The 22,478-nt window shown below is 36.0% G+C and overlaps 1 protein-coding gene across 4 annotated transcripts in view; it reads right to left on the reverse strand.

Moving 5' to 3' along the window:
* Positions 1-1,416: 1,416 nt before the first annotated feature.
* Positions 1,417-22,478, reverse strand: part of MMUT (methylmalonyl-CoA mutase) — a 39,224-nt gene continuing 18,162 nt past the window's right edge. For 3 of the 4 annotated variants that reach the window (XM_081828400.1, XM_081828401.1, XM_081828403.1), the window contains exons 8-13: positions 22,251-22,366; positions 19,827-19,942; positions 17,210-17,341; positions 15,685-15,832; positions 11,763-11,930; positions 9,142-9,409 (exon numbers count right to left, since the gene is read on the reverse strand). In XM_081828400.1, coding sequence (XP_081684526.1) covers positions 9,281-9,409; positions 11,763-11,930; positions 15,685-15,832; positions 17,210-17,341; positions 19,827-19,942; positions 22,251-22,366 — 809 coding nt within the window. In that variant the 3' untranslated portion in view covers positions 9,142-9,280. Of the gene's footprint in view, positions 4,445-9,141; positions 9,410-11,762; positions 11,931-15,684; positions 15,833-17,209; positions 17,342-19,826; positions 19,943-22,250; positions 22,367-22,478 lie in introns of those variants that run through there. The other variant, XM_081828404.1, reaches the window with a different exon arrangement.

Below are 22,478 nucleotides of genomic sequence, written 5' to 3' on the forward strand. Positions count from 1 at the left end.
AATTTGCTCTAAGCCGATCCTTACAGAAGTCACGCAACTAGAAACGTAGAAAGGCACTGGAAAATGGCAGAGAAGTTCATGGAAAGTACAGAAAGATTTTCTGTACGCTAATGTAAAGTGAAACTAAGAGTTTCCCTTAACCTCGGTGTTCTTAATAAAATTAGCTTGACCCGCTGTTACAAAGGAACTTCTAGTTTTAAACAGTTGGGATGTGCTTAGTTGAATAAAGTCTCAATAATTTTTTTTCCAATTTAAAATTCTTATGAGATACATCCCATTCAATGGAACTCTCATAAGAGAGGTCGAAACAGAAATAATTTTTAAAAAACCATACACACGACTGAACAAAAAGGCATGCACGGACATTGTCTGTTGGGTGAGGTCATGGAGAGGATGTGACTGCCAATTGACTTGAGAGCAGGACCTGGGCAATCTGAGGCTCCTCACCCCTCCCCTGTCCTTGGAATGCCTGTTTTCCCATAGCTGGAGCCATTTCAAGGACATAGCCTTGAGATTAAGATGTTGTTGAGACCCTCTGGACTAATTTCATGACTGAACCCAGTTAAGACCTCTATATAAAGTTTTCAGATTCTGGCAGTCAGGTGCGGAGAACAACCCATCTTGCAGCTACCCAAAACAAGCCTCATAAGTAAGTTCCCTTGCTTGTTAAAACTACCACCTACCAATCTGAAATGGTCTGCCTCTTCTTCAGTCTCTCCCTGCCCTCCAAGAATAGGGGCCAATTTCATGTTTCATCCAGGAAGCTCCTGAGATTACAAACCAACACTATCTGACCTTCAAGTAAATAGAGCAAATCCAGATTTGTGGTCATATGAACTATGCCATGCACGTGGCATTTCAAAATATATTTCAGGGACCAGTCCTCATGTGTCATTCAGTGTCTCATTCAACGATAGCTTATTGCATATAAAGGTGAAAATTGTTGCTGCAATGTGCACAGTTGATAAGAGAATAGAAGCAGCCCCCTCAGTAGCTAATCAAAGGCCATCTGGAGATAGCCTTCAACACTGATGTTACATTTCATTTTTTTTAATGCACTAGAGATTGCACGGAAAATTAGGTTTTGTGAAAGCTAGCAAAGTGGCATGTCTGTTGCCTTTCCTTGGGACTTTGTCATTTATATTTATGATATTGTTTCTAAACTGACAAGGTGACTCAAATCAAATCCATTTACAGAACTTATTTTGGATGTGCTGCTGTAGATTTCTATACATCACAAATCCACACCTTGGAAACAGACTAAATATCATACCTTATGTACTAGTGTCCTCTGATATCTGTAGTAGTTAAGGTAAAATAAAAAATCTGATTTTTTTTCGTTCCAGTCTTAACTGAGTGAAAAATTTGTCCATTGTCTTATTGGATAAACCATACATTTGTTTTCTTTCTAAGGGAAATAAAACTAACATTCTTCAGTGTTTACTCTGTCTGAGACACACATTCATATAAAAAACACTCAAGAAGAGTATTAAAGTACTAAGAAAACTGAGGCTCATTAGGACAAGTAGATAACTTGCCCAGAATCCAACAAGTGGAAGAGGCTGAACTAGAACCTAGGTCAGTCTAATGCCCAAGTCCATGCTTTTTCCATACCTCCATACAATTCACTGAGATTGAGCTGAGCTACTACATCCTGCAAACACAACCATAAAAGCCTACAGAGGAAGCTTGATCGATGGGACAGAAAGCAAAAAAGGAAAATATATTCATTTTGGAATCAGAATCTTAGGAAGCATTATACCCATCAATACCCACAATTAGGTTAGTTCCACAACACCTGCACTTCTTCACCACTATCTAGTGGACCTTCAGCAGACACAAGAAGTGAAAATGTTTTCTTTTAGCCCTGTGCATGCACACATGCGCACGCACACACAAATATACGCATATGCACCTGTTAAAAATACTCAAATTATTTAATGAAATAAAGAACTTGACAGAGGAGGGGCGCCTGGGTGGCTCAGTCATTAAGCGTCTGCCTTTGGCTCAGGTCATGATCCCAGGGTCCTGGGATCGAGCCCCACATCTGGCTCCCTGCTCAGCTGGGAGTCTGCTTCTCCCTCTCCCACTCCCCCTGCTTGTGTTCCCTCTCTTGCTGTGTCTCTCTCTGTCAAATAAATAAAATCTTAAAAAAAAAAAAAAAAAAGAACTTGACAGTGGAAATGTATCCCTATAGAGAAAGGGTACATGCAGCTGTGTCTCTGTCAAATAAATAAAATCTTTAAAAAAAAAAAAAAGATAGTAGGGAGGGAAAAATGAAGGGGGGGAAATCGGAGGGGGAGACGAACCATGAGAGACTATGGACTCTGAGGAACAAACTGAGGGTTCTAGAGGGGAGGGGGGTGGGAGGATAGATTAGCCTGGTGATGGGTATTGAAGAGGGCACATATTGAATGGAGCACTGGGTATTATACACAAACAATGAATCACTACATCAAAAACAAATGATGTAAGGTATGGTGATTAACATAACATAATAAAAAAAAAAAAAAGAACTTGACAGAGGAAATGTATCCATATAGAGAAAGGGTACATGCAGCATTCCTTAGCACACTATTTTCTTTCCACTCTTTATTCCCTATGGAGTGCAGAGTTCCTGTTAACATTCTCTTCAGAAACTGTTCTATCATACGCGTGTTGGACTCTCCTGGTTCTTCAACTAAACTTAGTCTCCATAAAGCCATACTTTCATTGGAAATAAGGGTGGGTGGTAGGGTAGATGAGAGCATAAGCTGTGCACAGGTGACTAAAAATATACCTTGGCTGCAAATTTCCCGTTGTGCAGAAAATCCACTGCAAGAATATACCTCAAACTGCCCCTTTTCTCTGCCCCTCCCCCCTTCTATTACTCACACAAATACCCTTTTTACTCCTTTAGCTCCTTTATATTCTCTTCCAGATCAAAATGCATGTGTGTAAAAAGATCTGATATGGATTGTCAATAACTCTTCCAGAATTATTTGCAGTTTACTCTCAGTCCTAACTGGAATTAAAGATGCAGTCTACTGTTAAAGGAATTTCTAGTACAAGCACGCAGGAAAGTGTATTTTGGGGCAACATCTTTGGATTCATAGTAGTTATTTCTTCTCTTGCGCTACAAATTTATCGTCCAAATGGATAGCAACTTTGAACACAGAAATTTTGAATGTGTAAAATGACATCTTTTATCAAGTAAATCATGGTAATCCAAATTAGCCACATCCTCAGGAAAAATATCTTACTGAAAAATTTTTACTCAAGTGAAGAGTGATTCATACTCACAAATTCGCTAAAGAACACTTTTTAAAGAACCCTTAGCTGAGTTCTTAGCAAATGTAAGTCTAGAATTATCTCAAATGTCTTCTATAATAAGCATTTTGGAGGGCAAAAAGGATACTTGGAATCCTGAGACAAAGAAAAAAAAAAGAAAGAAATCTTTTCTATTCTTTGCCTCGTAACCAAAATAAATATTCTAGTCAAAAAGGCTGGGTTTGGGGGCGGGGGAACTGTCTTTCTGTTTGGGCAAGCCAAATAAGAAGTGATTAACTCCTCTCACCTAAAAAGGCAGGGAACACAGCTTGTCTTCCTTTTTTGGCCTCTGAACCATTTTATTTAAATGATGCTGCCAACATACTTATATATAACAGCACATATCTGAAAGTTTTACTTTCTCCCCCAAGCTATGGAATGATTTGCCAGTGATGCCAGATTCCTTTGTGACACATATTTACTACAACGACCCTGGGTTTGAGTGTAAGGTTTACAAAAAGGATTGAAACTAAGAGGTCTATTGTGAACTAAACTGCATTTTTAGTGAGAAATCAATAAGGATTCCAAAACAAGAGGTATCTCCCTAATCACCGGCCGCCTTGGCCAATCCTAGGCAAAAAGGGAAATGCAAAATGTCTCCTGGCCTCCTATCTCATTGGCATTTGAAAAAGCTATTTTCTATCACAAAGGCCTTAGTTATAAAAAAGGATGTGAGAGAAAAAAATTCATATAGCTCAGATAAAAAGAAAAAAATAAATAAAATTGTGTGGCTGCTTCAATAATACACAAATTTATCTTCTACTGAAATCAGTGAGCTACCTGGAGGAAATCAATTTTTTAAAAAGATTTCACGGTAAGATGTTAATAAATGATAAGATCCATATCCTTTTTTCAACCTTATCATGAATTGCATGCTTCAACCACATTGACTGTCCCATTTCCCTGAATAAGCTGTTTCCACCTACCTGTTTTACATACTCACACTTCTGCCCACTTAACCTCTCTCATTGTTTTAGGCTCCAGGTGTAGTCTCCTCTTCGAACCTTTCATTTCCCCCACAGGAGAAAATTGGCAACTTCTTTAGTGTTCTCACAGCACTACCTGGAGACCTCCTTTACAACACACAGTCACAATCTCCTTAGGAGCTCATCTGCTGCAAACTGGCTACCAGCCCCTTGAGAATAAGAAGCATGTCAAATGCATATATTATTTTTATTTCCAAGGGCTAGAAGTGACGCTAGCATAAAGTGTAAAAACAATAATTACTATAGAAAACATTTATTGGTCTTTGTCTGCCGCATAGTTCAAAGCAGGTTCCGTGCATTATCGCATTTAATCCTTAAAACAAACATTTGACGTGGGCTCTATCATCATCCTTCTTTTAAGACGGCAAATCGCAGCAGAATCCTTGCAAGACTAGGACCGCGGGAGACTACAAAGTAAATGGCTCCCCCTGGAGTTCGGCAGTGCATAAGCTGTGCACAATTAGCAAAGGCCTCTCAATGTTTTAGAATCAAATGTAAACGTTTAATTTAATATTAGGCTTTTACCAGATGAATTTGTAATTTTAAAAAGTATGTTTAGGGGTCTTGGATGCCTTAAACCGAAGAACATGTTAGAGGCAAGGAGGGTCATCTGCTTAGTGTCCTTTTAAACTTATTGTCTAAATAACCATTTATTCTGACAGAAAATTGTCACTAAATTGTTCTGATGACCGTATGGTCTAATAAAATGACAAAACTGAAAGAGACAATAGGACAGACTGTTTGCAGTCAAGTAAAAACAGTCCAGAAAACCTAAGAATGTCATCACCGTTACTCTGTTTTTCTACCCCCTCCCCCAACCCCCATCCCAAGCAAGCTGTAGGCGAAGCTATTCATTCACAAAAAGAATTAAACAGCAAAAATGTCGTTTTGCTATAGACATATGTAATGCTAACTGGCCATATGCAGCACTGCTAAAACACAATGAAATCTCATGTTTTAATTTTCCAAAAGTAATAGCATGTTAGAATTTAACAAATGGTAACCAACCAAAGCACATATTACATAAATTCATGACATTTATCTTAATTATATTTTGCCCGTGATCTCAGAACCAAAAGGGTATTAAAAGAATAATCCTGAAAGAAGTTATTAAATTCTGCCTTACTCTTTTTTAAGGGGCTTCAGGGAAATATGTGTTTTGTGTTGTGTGTAAATACTCTTAATATCACACCCTGATCTCATGTTAAGTGGTAAGAGGAAGTCAGTATAACAAGAGGTTTGAATGCAGAGGGTGGAAATAGGCCATGAAGAATTAGTAACTTAAAATGAGTTAATGTGAATTAGAGACGAATTTACTAAATAGAATTCAGTAAGAATCTCATATCCAAGGTCATATTCTAGCTTCACTGCTAAAGAACACATCATTTTAGCACAAATGCAGCACAGTTCATGAACAATTATCAACATGTAGTTGTATTGACCACAAATCACAATCACAAAGGATGACATTAGGTGCATCTAAGCAGATTATTAAAGAGTTGTGCTTTTCCTGACAGTGTTTACAGAGCCTATGGGTCTCTAAGATGCGCATCATTTCAAATATTTTTTAAGGAAATAGAATAATCCTGAACTTAGGGAGACACCTACAGGTACAGCAGAAAAAAAATAAAAGGAAGATCAGAGAAACAAAACAATAGCATTATGTTTATTCAGGAAAACCAAAATGATTTTTCTTTGAAAATATTTTTGAATGCTGAATTTTTCATAATGTTAGGCACAAATCTTTGCCTAATGACCTAAAGGATGGGTCATAATTCTTCAGAAATGGAGTCGGGATTTGCCTATTGGTAGAAATAACATTAATTGTTACCATCATCAACATCATTTTTACGGTGTCTACCAGATAGCAATAAGCATATTTACATATTCATCACTTTGATAAGTTTTTTCCCGCATTTAAAATAAAAATATACCTGGTAAAATAAACATCTTCTACGTTAGCGGTGTCTTAACATAAATGGTTTTACTACTTTTTTTTTTTGTAAAGGAAAAATTTTGAGTAGTATGAAGTGGATAGGAATTTAAAGATGCTAGTGGAGGGCGGCAGAGACCCATGGCATAACCTTTTCTGTGGGTAGATAGACCTAGAGCTATTTAACAACCCCCTCAGCTCTCCCCTCCGTTGTATAAATCCCCCCTCCCTGAAATGGAAATCAGAGGAATAAATCATCCTGTTTCTTTGGTTTTGTTGCTTTAATTTTTCTACTTTCAAGCAGGTTTTGTTCGGAAAGGAAGCCTCTTCAAAGCTCTCCTCTACTTCCTATACTATGATAATATTTATATAACACTGATATTTCCATTAAGTTGCAGGGAAAGGATTTTGATGTCTTCATGGTACCCTAAACACATCATCCTAATATGCTTCCAAAGCCAGAAAAACTCTAGTATTGACAGAAGGATCACTGGAAAACAAATCCCATAATTTTACCCTTTCCCAATTTTGACATTATGCCAGTATATCCAGTCTCAAAATCACTGCCCATCAAAAACGGCCCACAAAAGAACAGCCAAAATAGGTGAGGGGATATAGGAGATTCTACACAGTGAATACCCAAGGATCAAGAGCCTTTTTTTTTTTTTTAAAGATACAAGACAGATTCTGTCAATTCAGTCTCCCAAAATAAGATATGATCCTCTCCATGTTTGTCATCTCTGAGCAGCACCAGGACAGGAAAGTTTAGATAAGAGAATTTCTCTAATACATTATTCTAACAGTCCTCTCATTGCCAGTCTTGCCCCATTAAAAGGCATGTTCCACACAGCTGTTGTGCTAAATATAAATCTTATCAGATTATTTCCATAGTGAAAACCCTTTTATGATTCTGTCCTTATCTTCAGGATGAAGTACAAATCCCTTAACTTGCCTCTATACATAACCTGGCTCCTGCCCACCTTCCCAGTTTTCTGCCTTCCCATTCATTCTTTTTCAACAATTGCAATAATACAGTAACAATATTAATAGCATTTATAAAATAAATACTACCTGTCAAGACTGTCCTAAATACTTTTATTGTGGTAAAATACCTGTAACATAAAATTTACCTTATTTACCATTTTTAAGTGTGCAGTTCTGCAGCTCTAAGTTCATTCATACTGCTGAACAACCATCACCACCATCCATCTCTGGAACTTTTCATCTTCCCCAACTCAAACGCTATAACCACTCAATTCCTTAATGTCCCATTCCCTTTCCCTAGGCCAAGGCAACCACTATTCTACTTTCTGTCTCTATGAATTTTACTATTCTAGGAATCTCATATAAATGAAATCATATTTGTCCTTTTGCGCCTGGCTGATTTCACTTAGCATATTGTCTTCAAGTTTTACCTATGTTGCTGCATGTGTCAGAATTTCCTTCTTTTTTAAGGCTGAATAGTATTCTAAGTATATACCACATTTTATTTATCCATTCATCTTTCAAAGGACACTTGGGTTGCTTCTCTCTTGGCTATTGTGAATAAAGCTGCTATGAACATGGGTGCACAAATATCTATGTGAGACCCCACTTTAGTTCTTTTGGATGTAAACCTAGGAGAATTACTGGGCCATTTGGTAACTGTTCAATTTTTTTGAGGAATCCTATCATTTTCCCCTGAAGCAGCAGCCCTGTACATTCCCACCAGCAATGTACAAGGGCTCTGTGATAATTTTAAGTCATAGGTACCTATGATAGGTAATCAACTTGACTGGCTACAGGGTGCCCTGATTGTGTATTATTTCCGGGTGTATCTGTTAGGGTGCTTCTGGATGAGATTAGCATTTGAATCAGTGGATTTAGTAAAGTAGATTGCTCACTCCAGTGTCTGTGAGCATCATCCTATCTGTTGAGAGTTTGAATGGAACAAAAGGCAGAGGAAAGAGGAATCCACCCCTTTTATCTCCTGCCTCACTAATTGATCTGGGGCATGTCATATCACCTTTTCCGGCCCTTAGACTGTGATTTACACTATGGGCTTTCTTGATTCTCAGGCCTGTATTCAGACTTGGACTGAGTTATACCACTAACTTTTCCAGGTATCATAGCCCTTCTACACTCCTAACTTATATCATCATTCTGGAGAAAGCCATATTAACAACCTAACACTTTCATTTTAGGGAATATTCATAAACACCCACTCTCCTGGATCTTGAGCCAAGCCCAGCAATAAGGAGGTCACATGCGCATGCCCAGGAAGAAAGTAAAGTCAGATTTGAAGAAATACTCTGCCATTTCTTCCTTATTCCAATGTTTAGGTCTGATTAAATATTCTTATTGAAGTGATTCCAGTAGAATTTGGTTGAAGATCACAACCATAATATATTTCTCTATACTCTTCATACTTTTTCCAAGATAGGTGTAATTATTTTGTTCATATATGGATTTTGTTTTCTGGTGCTCAAGTCAATATAATGCTAAACTGAAGAATTGGGACTAGTCAGATTTTTTTTAGGTAAAGTTTAATTTTTAAAATAGAAATAGTTTTATAAGAAATACTTCAAATAAATATGACTTTTTAAAATAATACCTTTGTCGGGCGCCTGGGTGGCTCAGTTGGTTAGGCAACTGCCTTCGGCTCAGGTCATGATCCTGGAGTCCCGGGATTGAGTCCCACATCGGGCTTCCTGCTCAACAGGGAGTCTGCTTCTCCCTCTGACCCTCCCCCCTCTCATGAGCTCTCTCTCTCTCAAATAAATAAATAAAATCTTTAAAAAAATAAAAAAATAAAATAAAATAATACCTTTGTCTAGAGTTTCTGATGAAGTATTAAACATGTAAAGTTTTTAAGGGTATATACGCTTTTTAAATTTTTAAAGACTGTACATATACAATTAGAGCATCACAAAATTCTTATAAGTCAGGTATTTTAATGTAAAGCTTTCAAGAAAGCACATATCAAGTGTTGAATTAAACTGAAGACATGGTTTTACTCTCTGATTGTCACTGAAAGACTATTTTAGAAAAAAGCTAACACAAAAACAGGATGTTACATAGATTGCTGCTTCTTTTCCAAACACTTCTCAATATCATCAAGCACTTGAACGGCAGCCTTTGGAATTCGAGTCCCAGGACCAAATACATTGGAAACTCCAACTTCAAAAAGAAATTCATAATCCTGTTGAAAGAATTTGTTTAATTAATAGAAGAGGCAATATTTCTAATTTCAAGGAAATGAAACTAGGACAACAAACACTGTCCTTTATTCTTTGTCACCGATGCCCCCAGCTTTCTCAACTGGTATACCATTCGCATTTGGAGCTGAAAAGAATCCTTCCCGGGATTGCTAATAATAACCACTAGCACCCATTTTCCAAATACCCCAGTGTGTGATATGTGGTAAGAAGCAGTATGACCTACTGATCAAGAACTTCCAAGCCCAAAACCATACAATTTTCTCTCACCTAAATTATCACTACTTGTCATTATTTGTGTTGAATGTAGTATCACATTATAGGTTTGAGTTTACGAAGCTATTTACTTCCTCTAAGATATTTTGTCTGCAGTTAGTGAATGGTGATACTTTTTCTTTTCTTTTTTTTTAAAAGATTTTATTTATTTATTTGACAGAGAGAGACAGAGCGAGAGAGGGAACACAAGCAGGGGGAGTGGGAGAGGGAGAAGCAGGCTTCCCCCGGAGGAGGCAGCCCGATGCGGGACTCGATCCCAGGACCCTGGGATCATGACCTGAGCCAAAGGCAGATGCTTAACGACAGGCGCCCCTGAATGGTGATACTTTTGGGGGGTGTTTTGTTTTGTTACTTTTTTTTTATTCGAATATAGTTGACACACAGTGCTACAGGGTTTCAGTTGTACAACACAGTGATTCAAGTTTATACATTATGCTATGTGTACACATTGATGTTGACTGCTACAGTTATATTATGAAGGATACTCATATTAACACACATGTGTGCCATTACAGAAAATAATCTTTAGTCTTTAAACTCACAGGGAAAAAAGTATGGAAAACATCTACAGATGTTCTGAGTAATTCAAATATCCAGAGGGTTAATACAACTTCTGTGAAATATATTTCTTGAAGATGTCAGCTCACTTAGGTAACAGACCTGTATTTTTTGTCAACTCATATTCAATTCCAATATTTTGTGCAGCCTAATTATTTTGGTTCTTAAATTTTAACATCACATCTAAGAGCTTAGATATTATAGACTCTAAAACTGCAATACAGATAAAAGTTTCCATAGATAGACAATAAATAAATGCCCTTTATAGTCCCATATAGTAAACTATATTTGTGAAAATAGGCATGTACATTAACAAAAGCAGTTTTGTGTTGACTATATCACCTTAAGTACTGTGTTGTTAGAAAGAATAAATAATACATAGTTTGCCTGCTAGCCCCATATTACTATCAAACTCACAATTTCATACATATATTTTCTGATTTCATAAGTAGTATATAAGTCACTATTTTAATTTCTGAGCGGTATGGAGGAAAAAAATTGTAGGCCCAGACATAAGATCACACCTCACTGATTCCTGCTCTAGTGGAGGGGTCACTGTAGCATCTATCGATTATTTTCTTTGAGCAATATCATATACACTTCTTCTATTTTTTCCATTCTCAATATAAAAAGAAAACTTGATATAATTAAAAACTGGATTGGAAGTAGACCAAATTTATATCTTAACTAATTATTTTAACTGATAGTTAAGGTAATATGTGGAAGGTATCCCCCCACCCCATTAATAAATTAACTGACATCATTGATTGTTACCTAGCATTCATTTCTCCTTTTCTAAGATGATCCACATTTTTGTTCAAGAATCCACCTCTTCCCCAATCAGGGGAAATTCAAACTATTGAATTTTCAGGACAGGCTGATTCCATTTATTTCTGAATTAGGATATTTTTGGCTCTAAGAAAACTATACCCCAATCAAATCAGCTTTAATGAGGTTTTACAAAACCATGTAACTGATACAGTTCTGAGTTAGGACAACAGTCATGGATGGAAACACGGAAGGACTGAACAAGGTAGCACTTTTAAACAACAGAAGCAAGTGCTGACTGGTTAACCAAAGGACTCACTTCATTTACCACGACAAAGAGTGCTCACTGTCTGTGGCTAGGGGTTGATATATGCACTGTGTTTACCATTCTTCTCTATTTATTACTTTTACCCTGTTCCTTTTCCATCATTCTTTACTGAATATGAAGAAAGTAGATCTCTATCTAGGTTACTAGTCTGCAAATAATTCCCTCATAGAAGCTTTGTAAACTGTTAAATTACACATAATGAATGACAATATAGGTTGAATAGGAAAGAATATTGCCCACTTTTTTAGTAAAATTTACTTAGTAAAATCGCTAGGAAATAATTTAGATCAATATCTACAGCAAATTTATCTTTAGTAAACGTATACAGTAAAGGGGAACTACATATAAACTAATATTACTCAGGATTCCCATCATAGTACTAGAAAAATACAGGAGATGAACAATACCTGTGGTGGTATCACCCCTCCACACATGACAAGAATATCTGGCCGTCCCAGGGAGTTGAGCTCTTTGATGAGCTCAGGAACCAGGGTTTTATGACCAGCAGCAAGTGTGCTCACACCCACAGCATGCACATCTGCATCCACGGCCTGCTGGGCCACTTCACGGGGAGTCTAAGCAATCAGAAAGTAAGAAACAAATCATCATTTATTCCAAAGAGTATTTTAAAACTGTTATCTACTTGATTGACATTCCAAGGTTTTCCTCATTAAAAATCTTGAAGTGAATATAACTTCATATTTCATCATTCTTAAATCATAAATACCAACTCATCCAATTGATAAAATAAACACTAGTGCTTCATTTGCTTCTAGCCCTAGAATTTATCAATTAGATTTAAGTTACACCAAAATATAGTTCCCCAAAAAAACTTTTAGGATAAGGAATACAGGCAAAATATATTATCTCCTCACATTACAATTTTTGAAAAATACATCTGTTGTCTTATCAACATTTACTGAGTGGTTGAGAAGTATAAGACAACATGTTATAGTATCTATGAAGAAGTAAAAGACAAAATAAAATTCGATGTGAAAAGTGAATCTTAGGTTTTAAAACAGAATGGGAAAGAGCGACATTAGCAAGATGGCACACTAGGAAGCTGAGGACCTTGGTCTCCCATGAAGACACTGAATTGACAACAACACATCAATCAAAATAACATGAGAACTCTAGAAACTAGTTAAGGGGCTACAGCACCCTGGCAAATACATAAACAAGAGAAGGAATGGTGTCAAGAAGGCTGTTCTTCATTATTAACTGGATTTAACCAGTATGCTATACAGAATCATAAAGGATATTTTCAAGTATTCAGTTATGAACTGAGTTACCCAGGATCATATTCATTCTCTGCAATGACTCTGTGACATTTGCTTTGATAATTTGCATGTATTTAAATAACTTCATATAAAAGATACCTACAAGTTTCCCATTGTAAATATAGTGTAAATTGAGAAATTTGGGGAGGATAAAGTTATCTCAGAAACCACTGAACAATTATAAGCTGAAAAAAATTATTAAAATCTGAAGATTTCCTTAATTTGCAGTATTTTAAGGCTCATAATTTCAGTGTGAAAACAAAAGATCCTACGCTCTCAGTAATGAAGCCACATTCAAGAAGATCTCTAAGTAAATCAAACAGCATATTGGTAAAACCTTCAGTCTGTGAAAAATATAACCTATGAAATTAAAACCTTTAAGAAAATGTGCATATTCTTGGTATTAATGCATTAAGAAATTTAATTGACTTATGCATGATTGATCATTCATATCATCCATGTTACCAAAATTTATTAGATTAAAATTCCATTTAAACAAGTCAGTTCTGTGCTTTATGCTTATATATATTAAACTGTATTTTATGTTACCAAATATTGAACATTTTAAAACTTCAAATCTAATTTTACTTAAATCAGACACAGAACTGCAGGAAAGTACCTTCATCCATAGATAAGTGTTTCTTTTCTTTTTTTTAATGACAAAGTATTATGTTAACAAAGTTGGTGGTACTAAATGGCAAATTATATTTTTATAGATAGCATGTAATGGGGAAATGAACTTGCAGCTCTTTGAAAAATTCTTGTAAGTGCCAATGGATGACAACCATTGTTTTTAATTACTTTTATTTTATAAGAAATATTTCCCAAAAGCTAATTACTAAATATCAGGAATGTATTATATTTGGTCATTATTTAAAACAGACAAAGGGGCACCTGGGAGGCTCAGTCGGTTAAGCACTGGACTCTTGATTTCAGCTCAGGTCATGATATCAGGGTCCTGGGGATCAAGCCCCACATGGGGCTCCCCGCTGAGCAGGAAATCTGCTTGTCTCCCTCTCTCTCTGTCCCTCCCTTCTCTCTCTCTCTCCCCCCCTCTCTAAAACAAACAAAAAGTAAAGTAAAAGGGTAGTAGAATGTGAGTAAAAAACTAGAATGGGAAAGTATTCAACTCAATGGAAGAATGAAAGCAATCTAAATATATATCTTTATTTAATCTAAAATATATCTGAGGTTCTTAACAAAACCTAGCTTAAATGTATTTATGAATTTGCCTACCAACACAGTTCAAAGATGTTATCTCCACAAGTTCAGGCTAACTCTTCATAATAAAAACTTCTTCTAGATTCTCTACAGTAATATTTAAAAATTCACTGTTGAACACTACATCAAAAACTAATGATGTACTATATGTTGGCTAAATGAACATAATAAAAAAATTAATTAATTAAAATAAAAATTCAAAAAGGGAAAAGTCTTACAGATTCCACAGGGGATGGGCCTCTTCAGGAAGGTTTACTTCTGTGCTGGTAAAAATGCAACAAATACTCTTAAGTCTTCATCTTAGTTGACCCATCCACAGTGTGGAATAACAGTACTTCCTTTTCCCTGAAACTCTCCTTCTTCCTCAGTTTTTATCTCACTTCTCACCCCATTCCCTCCTTTGCTGCCTCCTTCTCTTTTTCTTTTAATGTTCAAGTTCTCATCTTGCGATATACATTCTTGATGGGAAGTTAAATCAGTTTTCACAGTTTTAAGTAATGGAGGCCTCTCTTCTATGCTCCAGACATGCATATCCAACTTACATGGTCATCTTCATCTGAATGTTCCGTAAGCTGGTTCTCTTAAGCCTACCTCCTTATCATAAATAGTCCCTTCTTTAAATTTTCTTCTCAATCTTAGCCGACTTCTGCTAAGACCCTGACACTGCCGTGGGTAAGGCCTGCCTTGTTTCTCACTCAGATTACTGAACATCTTAACTGGATTCCTTGCATCCAGTTCCAGCTCCTCTCAATCCACTTCAGAAAGTGATTTTCCTGGAAAGTGAGCTTTCTAAAGTATATATTTGATAGTCACTCTGCCTAAACACCTTTGGGATAATGTTCATACTTCTTAGAATGGCACATATAAGGCCATTCATCACAATCTACATACCGTCCCAAGCTCTGTATTCTAATCATACTGAACTTCTTAGTCACCGGAAGGCATCATGCCTTCATGACGCTGTACATCTGCACCTCTGCTCAAGCCAGCTCTTCTTAGCATGCCCTTCCCTGCTTGCTCTCTAGGCTTCCAAAAGGCACAGTTCAACCGCAAGTTCCTAGAATACTTGGACAAGTTCCTTGTTCAAACTTTAACTACATTAACTATTACTCTGCTGTGATTACTGGTAAGTAAATCTCTTTCTGTTTAGGAGTCTGTAATCTCCCTGAAGACAAAACTGTATCTTATTCAACTCAGAACCTAGCATTTGGTAGATGATCAATAAGTATATAGTGGATAAAGCTTGTAATATGAAAGTTATTACAATGTACTCAACCAAATATATTTTGTAGAGAATGACTGTTGTATCACTCTATAGAGAATTTCACTTTCATTTACTTCCAACAAATTATTAGCCTGCTGGATCAAATATTCTGTGATTAAATAAAATACTACTAGAGAATAACAAGAAGAGGATATCTAATTATGATATTCTCTCACTCTGATGCCTGATTTCCCCTTCAAAACACTTTCCACCAATCCAACGTGGGCTATCTTTCCAACAAATTATTAGTCAAATCTCAATAAATGATATAAAAAGATCATTGAAAGTAACCTTCAGTTTCAGATGCCTAATAACAATTTTAGTTACTGATTTTTACAAAATCTGAGAAACAAGCACATTAACATAAATTACACTACTTTCCTATTTCTGTCATAATTAACTGGATTTATATGCATTCAAAAATAAATTGGGGAATTTGTTGAATTCATTTTCTTCTTTTACAACTTGAAAGACATTATCATGGTTTATCATCTTATCATTATTCGTTCAAAATATAAGTAATTTATGACATTCTTTTGAAATTCCCCCCAAAATTATCAGTACCTGAAAAAGAGGACCTATGTCCACATCAAAACCAAGGTCAGCAAATCCTGTAGCGATAACTTTTGCTCCTCTGTCATGTCCATCTTGTCCCATTTTTGCCACAAGAAGACGAGGTCTGCGACCTTCACGTTCCATGAATTTATTAACCCTAAGAACATTTCAAAACACAGCAGTTGTTAAAAAGTAATAATAAGGGCGCCTGGGTGGCTCAGTTGGTTAAGCGACTGCCTTCGGCTCAGGTCATGATCCTGGAGTCCCTGGATCGAGTCCCGCATCGAGCTCCCTGCTCAGCAGGGAGTCTGCTTCTCCCTCTGACCCTCCCCCCTCTCATGTGCTCTCTCTCATTCTCTCTCAATAAATAAATAAAATCTTTAAAAAAAAAAAAGTAATAATAAAATACAATTTCTATATTAATTGTCCAAAGGTAAGACATAAAAACTGTAATTTATTCACAGCAAATCTTTCAAGTTTATTTAAAAACACCTCTTTACATCTGTTTACTCACATTTTGTGAATATCTCTAATTTAAACTGAGAATTCCATTAAAGCCTGGATATGCTTACCACCTTCCACTTAGAGGAAAGTCTGAAAGATGGCACAGCCAATAAGCCCATAACACCTGAGAATACCACAGTGAAGCAAGATGAGGAAATGACAACTTTTCACCTTTGTAAGCCAGTCTCCAGAGTATAATATGCACAAATATTTAAATATAAATTAAAAGGTGCCTTTCAGAGTTATTTATACAAATGTGACTCACTAGTTGCTTTGAACTGTCTGTATCTCACCTACTCATCACAAATGTGAACTCCTCCAAGCTGACTGCGATGTGGTGTCTTCTAATGACATATAATCAAAATATCTGCCAGCTTAAATCAATAAATTTACACCCCACATTAAAAAGTACTACACTTGTTTTTGTTAAAAGAAAAAAAAAGTTCCATTTTGATGACTTTCAACTTGGATGTTTTGATATTTATCTCATATATAACTAGTGACACAAAAAGAGGGAAATTTATTACAAAGGTTGAGAAAAAAAATCATCAGGAAGCTACATTTACACCTGGGAAGTATGATCAATTTATATTAATTTATATTTCCTAATCATGCTTGACAGTGCTATTTATTGTCAGTTCGGAGAGCCTGATTTTAATTTATGCATAGATGGCAACCAAATACTTATTTTCAAACAGGAAATTATTTTATAATTATTTGAGCAATTAAACAATTTGAATAAACTTAGGAAAATATGAAAGTATACTGTAGTAAGGAGACTGAAATATAACTACCTATGGGATATGAAGCAATATCAATGTTAGTTAAAAAAACATTTGTTTTAAATGAGAAACTTCTAAAGGGAACTACGGTGAAAATTCAAAGTATTATATTAGTAAAACTACAGACTAACAGGAAAGTCAATTCAAATATTTTCCAAATGGTATGTGAGAAAATTAAGCCCGCAGTTGATTCACGGGGATTATGTTAACAGAAAAGACATTCTGGTGAAAGAAATCTCACATATTACCTCTTGATAGCATATGATATCTCTTTACTTTCTCCAAATTCCTGGCGATAGGCTCCACTCACCATACGATCATTAGCTTTATGTTCACCAAACACCTTTTTCATAGCATCTGTGATTTCTCCAACTGTACATCTAAAATATTAAAATAATAAAAGAGAGGTTCTACTAACATCATTTGAGATAAAAATATTTACTGACTTTAATATTCAATATAATTAGACATACTTTATTACCTAAGTAAGAACTATGCCATCAAAAATCTTATGGTATTGGGGGCACCTGGGTGGCTCAGTCGTTAAGTGTCTGCCTTCGGCTCAGGTCATGATCCTGGGGTCCTGGGATTGAGCCCCACATCAGGCTCCCTGCTTGGCGGGAAGCTGCTTCTCCCTCTCCCTCACTTGTGTTCCCTCTCTCCCTGTGTCTCTCTCTGTCAAATAAATAAATAAAATCTTAAAAAAAAAAAAAATCTTATAGTATTTGTCTTTCTCTGACTGACTTATTTCGCTTAAATAAGAATTTTTTTTACTGCATTGATAAAAGCATCTTTCCTCAGAATACTTATGAAAAATGATTCTGGATGCCTTTATACATAGTAAACTTTTTAACATTTGTTAACTAAAAAATAACTGAATGACTTAAAAACTATAAGTAGATAAGCATGTGAAGGTTACTGAATAATTCACCACTTAACAATACAAATAGGCAAAGAGAGCAAGATTCCCACTGATACTTTTTTTTTTTGAGAGAGAGAAAGAATCTTAAGCAGGCTCCACATCCAGCGTGGAGCCCAAAGCAGGGCCTGATCTCACAGCCCTGAGATCATGACCTGAACTGGAATTAAGAGTTAGACACTGGGGCGCCTGGGTGGCTCAGTTGGTTGGGCGACTGCCTTCGGCTCAGGTCATGATCCTGGAGTCCCGGGATCGAGTCCCGCATCGGGCTCCCTGCTCAGCGGGGAGTCTGCTTCTCCCTCTGACCCTCTTCCCTCTCATGCTCTCTGTCTCAAATAAATGGATAAAATCTTTAAAAAAAAAAAAAAAAAAAAAAAGAGTTAGACACTTAACTGCCCGACCCACCCAGGGGCCCCTCCTGCTGATACATTTTGATAGAAAGTAAGTCTTTTAGCATATTCCATCCGTTTGTTCACTAATTCATTCAACAATTAATGAATTAATAAGAATTTCATATGATAATAAGCACTACGAACACACTGAAACAGGTGAAATGGGGTCTCTGGGAAAGCTATTCAAAGATATTGAAGATATGAAGATATAACTTTTGAACTAAGACCTAAATGATGAGAAGGAGAAACTCAAGGGAACGTAAGGGGGAAAACTGTCTGAAAAAGAAAGTACTAAATGCAAAAGTTTGAGAGGTAGAAAAACATGCTCTTTGTTCTACAACTAGGAAGGACACTGGGGACGCAGCATTTGAAGGAAGCAGAGTCATCTCACACAATCTTGCAGGCCATGCTAAGATTAGGTTTTAATTTAGAAGGCATGGGAGACCATTAGAGGACTGTAAGCAGAGAAGTTTTCTTATTTTTAAGAAATTAAAACTGGAAAAAAAAACCCAAAAAACAAAAACCCAACCCACACACTATTTACTCTACCCCTTAAGCACTTAAAACAACATGTTTTAAAAAAAGTTAATTATATTAAGCAATAAATAACAAAAGCAAAAATAATTCATTTAGTGACATCATGTATTGGGAGAAAATTTTCTGTGGTTTACAGGATCTGTTTGTTGATTTTTTAATATACCTTTAATAGCTCCACATGCTTACAGAATAGTTCCACATGCTTACAGGACAGTGGACCCTAGAGTATCATGAATAAAGCTCTATCTGCTCAAACCCTGGTGATATCCAACTACTGTACATGAATAAAATGTCTTCGGGAAAGCCACTGTTTGGCTAGCTGGCCACCCAGCTCCACTGTGTCCTGCACTGCACTCTGGCACATGGGTTCCTGGGGTGCTCAGCATGCTACCTTTCATCCAGTGAAGGAAAGGGAAAAGCTTAAGTATGTTTCCTGCTCAGAAAGGTTTCATGATGCCCTTGGTTAAGAACATACGTGAGTTCATTTATAATTCATTACCATCTAGCTGCTAGCTGCTAGCTGCTAAAATGACCAACCTCTGGCTTTTCTCTGGAGATGGGAAATGAGTACATGTACCTGAACAGTTCTCACTACCTTATTTTGCCAGTAACTGAATTTGACAAAAGCAATCACTTTTGCCCTGTTTTGTTCATCTATTTGTTGAAATGTTTAGGTCTACATTAGCTAGTTACTAATGACCTGAAGGTATTTTCCCTCATAAGATGGACTTTCTCAAATCCTGAGGACTTCATGTTTGGTATATTTTAAATGTTAATGTTTCATTTTTAAATTTTATTTAAGAAGATTAAAGCCTCTTAATATTTATATGTTTAAAAAACCATGAATGCTGTAAGTGCACAGATATTTAAGAAAAATAAATAACTTCATTTGAGTTTCCAGTATTTTTGTTTCAGCTCACATGGTTTATATGATCAACCTTTTATTTAAGTACACGTTGAAAAGCTAAACTGGTCAACTTCTGGTATTTGGAAATCTCCAAACTTAAATACCCTCACCTTGCACGAGCTGCATCCACTGCAAGAGCCAGAATATTCCCATCTCCACTGGCAGCACATTCAGTAAGTGCAGCTAGACACCGTTCAGCCAAATCTTGATCCCTGCTGCATTTGACCTTATGAAAAAGGTCAAGAAAAGGGACAATTTACATGAATAGAGAATAAAACAGAGATCAGGAAATCAGACACTGATATACATCACACAGAAATTGTTCCATAATCCTAAACTCAAAAACAAAAGGAAAAAAAAAGGAGAGAATAATATGTATCCTAGGTCTGATACTCATTCAATTTATTCATTCACTCATTCAACAAACATTTAAGGACTTCCTAAAATAATACTGAATTCTGCATAATCCTGATAAATCAGAAACAAGCAAGGTTAACAATAAATAATAGTGGTGACTCTCCCAAGTAGCTACTTAGGCTTTACTAATGTAACAAGACATCGAAAACAGGTAGATGTTTTACATGCGTAATTTCAAAGGCACACTAAAGAGTAATAGTGACAAGGATGAAAAAATAGTAGTAATAGATTACAACTTCAAGAATAGTTCAGTTATATGTTGTTTTCCTTAGCTAATTAACAATATATTGGTAATAATATGTATGTGTATGATTTTTCTTTAGTTAAAAATAATCCAAAGAGGGGCGCCTGCCTGGGTGGCTCAGTCAGTTAAGCGTCGGACTCTTGATCTCAGCTCAGGTCTTAATCTCTGGGTTGTGAGTTTAAGCCCTGTGTTGGGCTTAAAAAATAAAAATAAAAATAATCCAAAAAGAGAGAAAAGAGATAATGAGAAATATTTCAACAGAGACAAAAAGACAATGAAAATCATGGTCAAAAACTTTTCCCCTCAGGTCCTAGCTCTACTCTGCTCTGCCAACAACCTGCCTAAACAAAGTTATCTAAAATCCAATTTTTTACAAGTTTACACCACCTATAAAAAAGTCTAAAATATGATACTGCTTAAGATGCTACTAATATATAATACCTATAAGCAGAAGTGGACCAGAAATCCTATACTAAGGGCAAGGAAAAACCCAATTCCATCATCACGAGTGAATTTCTCTCTTGCCTGAAATAAAGTTTAACATCACTTATGGCAAATGGAACCCCTCAAGCTGTGAGGGTGCAGAGTTAATAAAAGCCTAAAGTATAAGAGAGAAGAAAAGTTTTCCAAATATAATAAATGTTGAGACTTTTGTGATGACTGAAAATAAAATGCTACATCCTAAATAGTACCTTTTTAAAAAATGACAAAAATGTGAGAGAGGAGTCATTATCTCCTGATTGAGGGTGAAAAAAGAAATGTCATTAAACGTCTGCCATTTAAAAAAATGGAAGAGCGGGGCGCCTGGGTGGCTCAGTTGGTTAAGCGACTGCCTTTGGCTCAGGTCATGATCCTGGAGTCCCTGGATCGAGTCCCGCATCGGGCTCCCTGCTCGGCAGGGAGCCTGCTTCTCCCTCTGACCCTCCCCCCTCTCATGTGCTCTCTCTCTCTCTCATTCTGTCTCAAATAAATAAAATCTTTAAAAATATATATATTTTAAAAAAATGGAAGAGAATAGTTGTGCAGTCTAACTGAACAAACTCTCTTAGATTCCTAAAGAACATCTAAACTGAGGAGGGAAAAAAGATCTTAAAATTATCACAGGGAAAGTAAACCGAGGAAAACCATTAAAGATCACTGAAGAATGTCAAGTTTCTTGCCTTAGAAATAACAGTAATTATAAAAGCCAGAGATTAAGAGACCATGGCAGCGTCATACAATAGAAATATATAAGTTACAACTATAAGAATATGTTTTATCTATCTTGGTATCTCATATACATTGATTCATCTTGGCAAGAAATTGGAAATAAAGTTAGGATAGTACTGTAGTTTCAATCAAAATAATTATCTTTCATTTATAAACTATCTTACTAAAGCACCATTAAGATATATTTGACTTAAAAAAAAAAAACCGAAAGCAAATGATTCTTTCATAGTAGTATCAGAAGCCATGGTCTAGTGGAAACAAATTATAGTGAGAAGCCCTGGGTTCAGATACTCTGAACTTAATTTGTTTTTAATTTTGAGTGAGTTACATAATCATTTAAGCCTTTGTTTTAATCTGTAAATTATGGGAGGTATTATTATTATTATAGTGGTTTTTAATAACAATATGTAAGTTTCACAGAAGCAGTTGTAATGATTTAAAACATCAGTGTTTGGTGTCAACAGACTTAGATTTGAGTCTTGGCTATTCAATTATTTATTCCGGGCAAGTTTCTTAATCTCCCTTATCTTTAGTTTCCTTAACTTTAAAATGTTGGGAAATAATACCCACCTCATGTGGTTGTTATAAGGATTAAGCAAGACAATGTAAGGGCTTACAGTGCCCAGAACACAGAAAGCACTCAAAAAATGATAGCTATTATTACCTTCTTGAGTTTTTCAATCTGTTTGTTACGCACTGAAGTATTATCAATTGCCAGAACTTCCACAGATTCTTCTTTATCCAATTGGTACTTATTTACTCCAACAATTATTTCAGAACCTATTAATTTTCCAAAGGAAAATAATATGTAGATTCTATTCACAAATAATTACCTAATAGTAATGCTCTGATCATCAAATACTTTCCTTATAAGCTTAAAATTTTTAAGTAG

Source organism: Leptonychotes weddellii, chromosome 8 (genome assembly GCF_054177405.1).
Source record: "Leptonychotes weddellii isolate Sample4059 chromosome 8, ASM5417740v2, whole genome shotgun sequence".
NCBI lineage: Eukaryota > Metazoa > Chordata > Mammalia > Carnivora > Phocidae > Leptonychotes > Leptonychotes weddellii.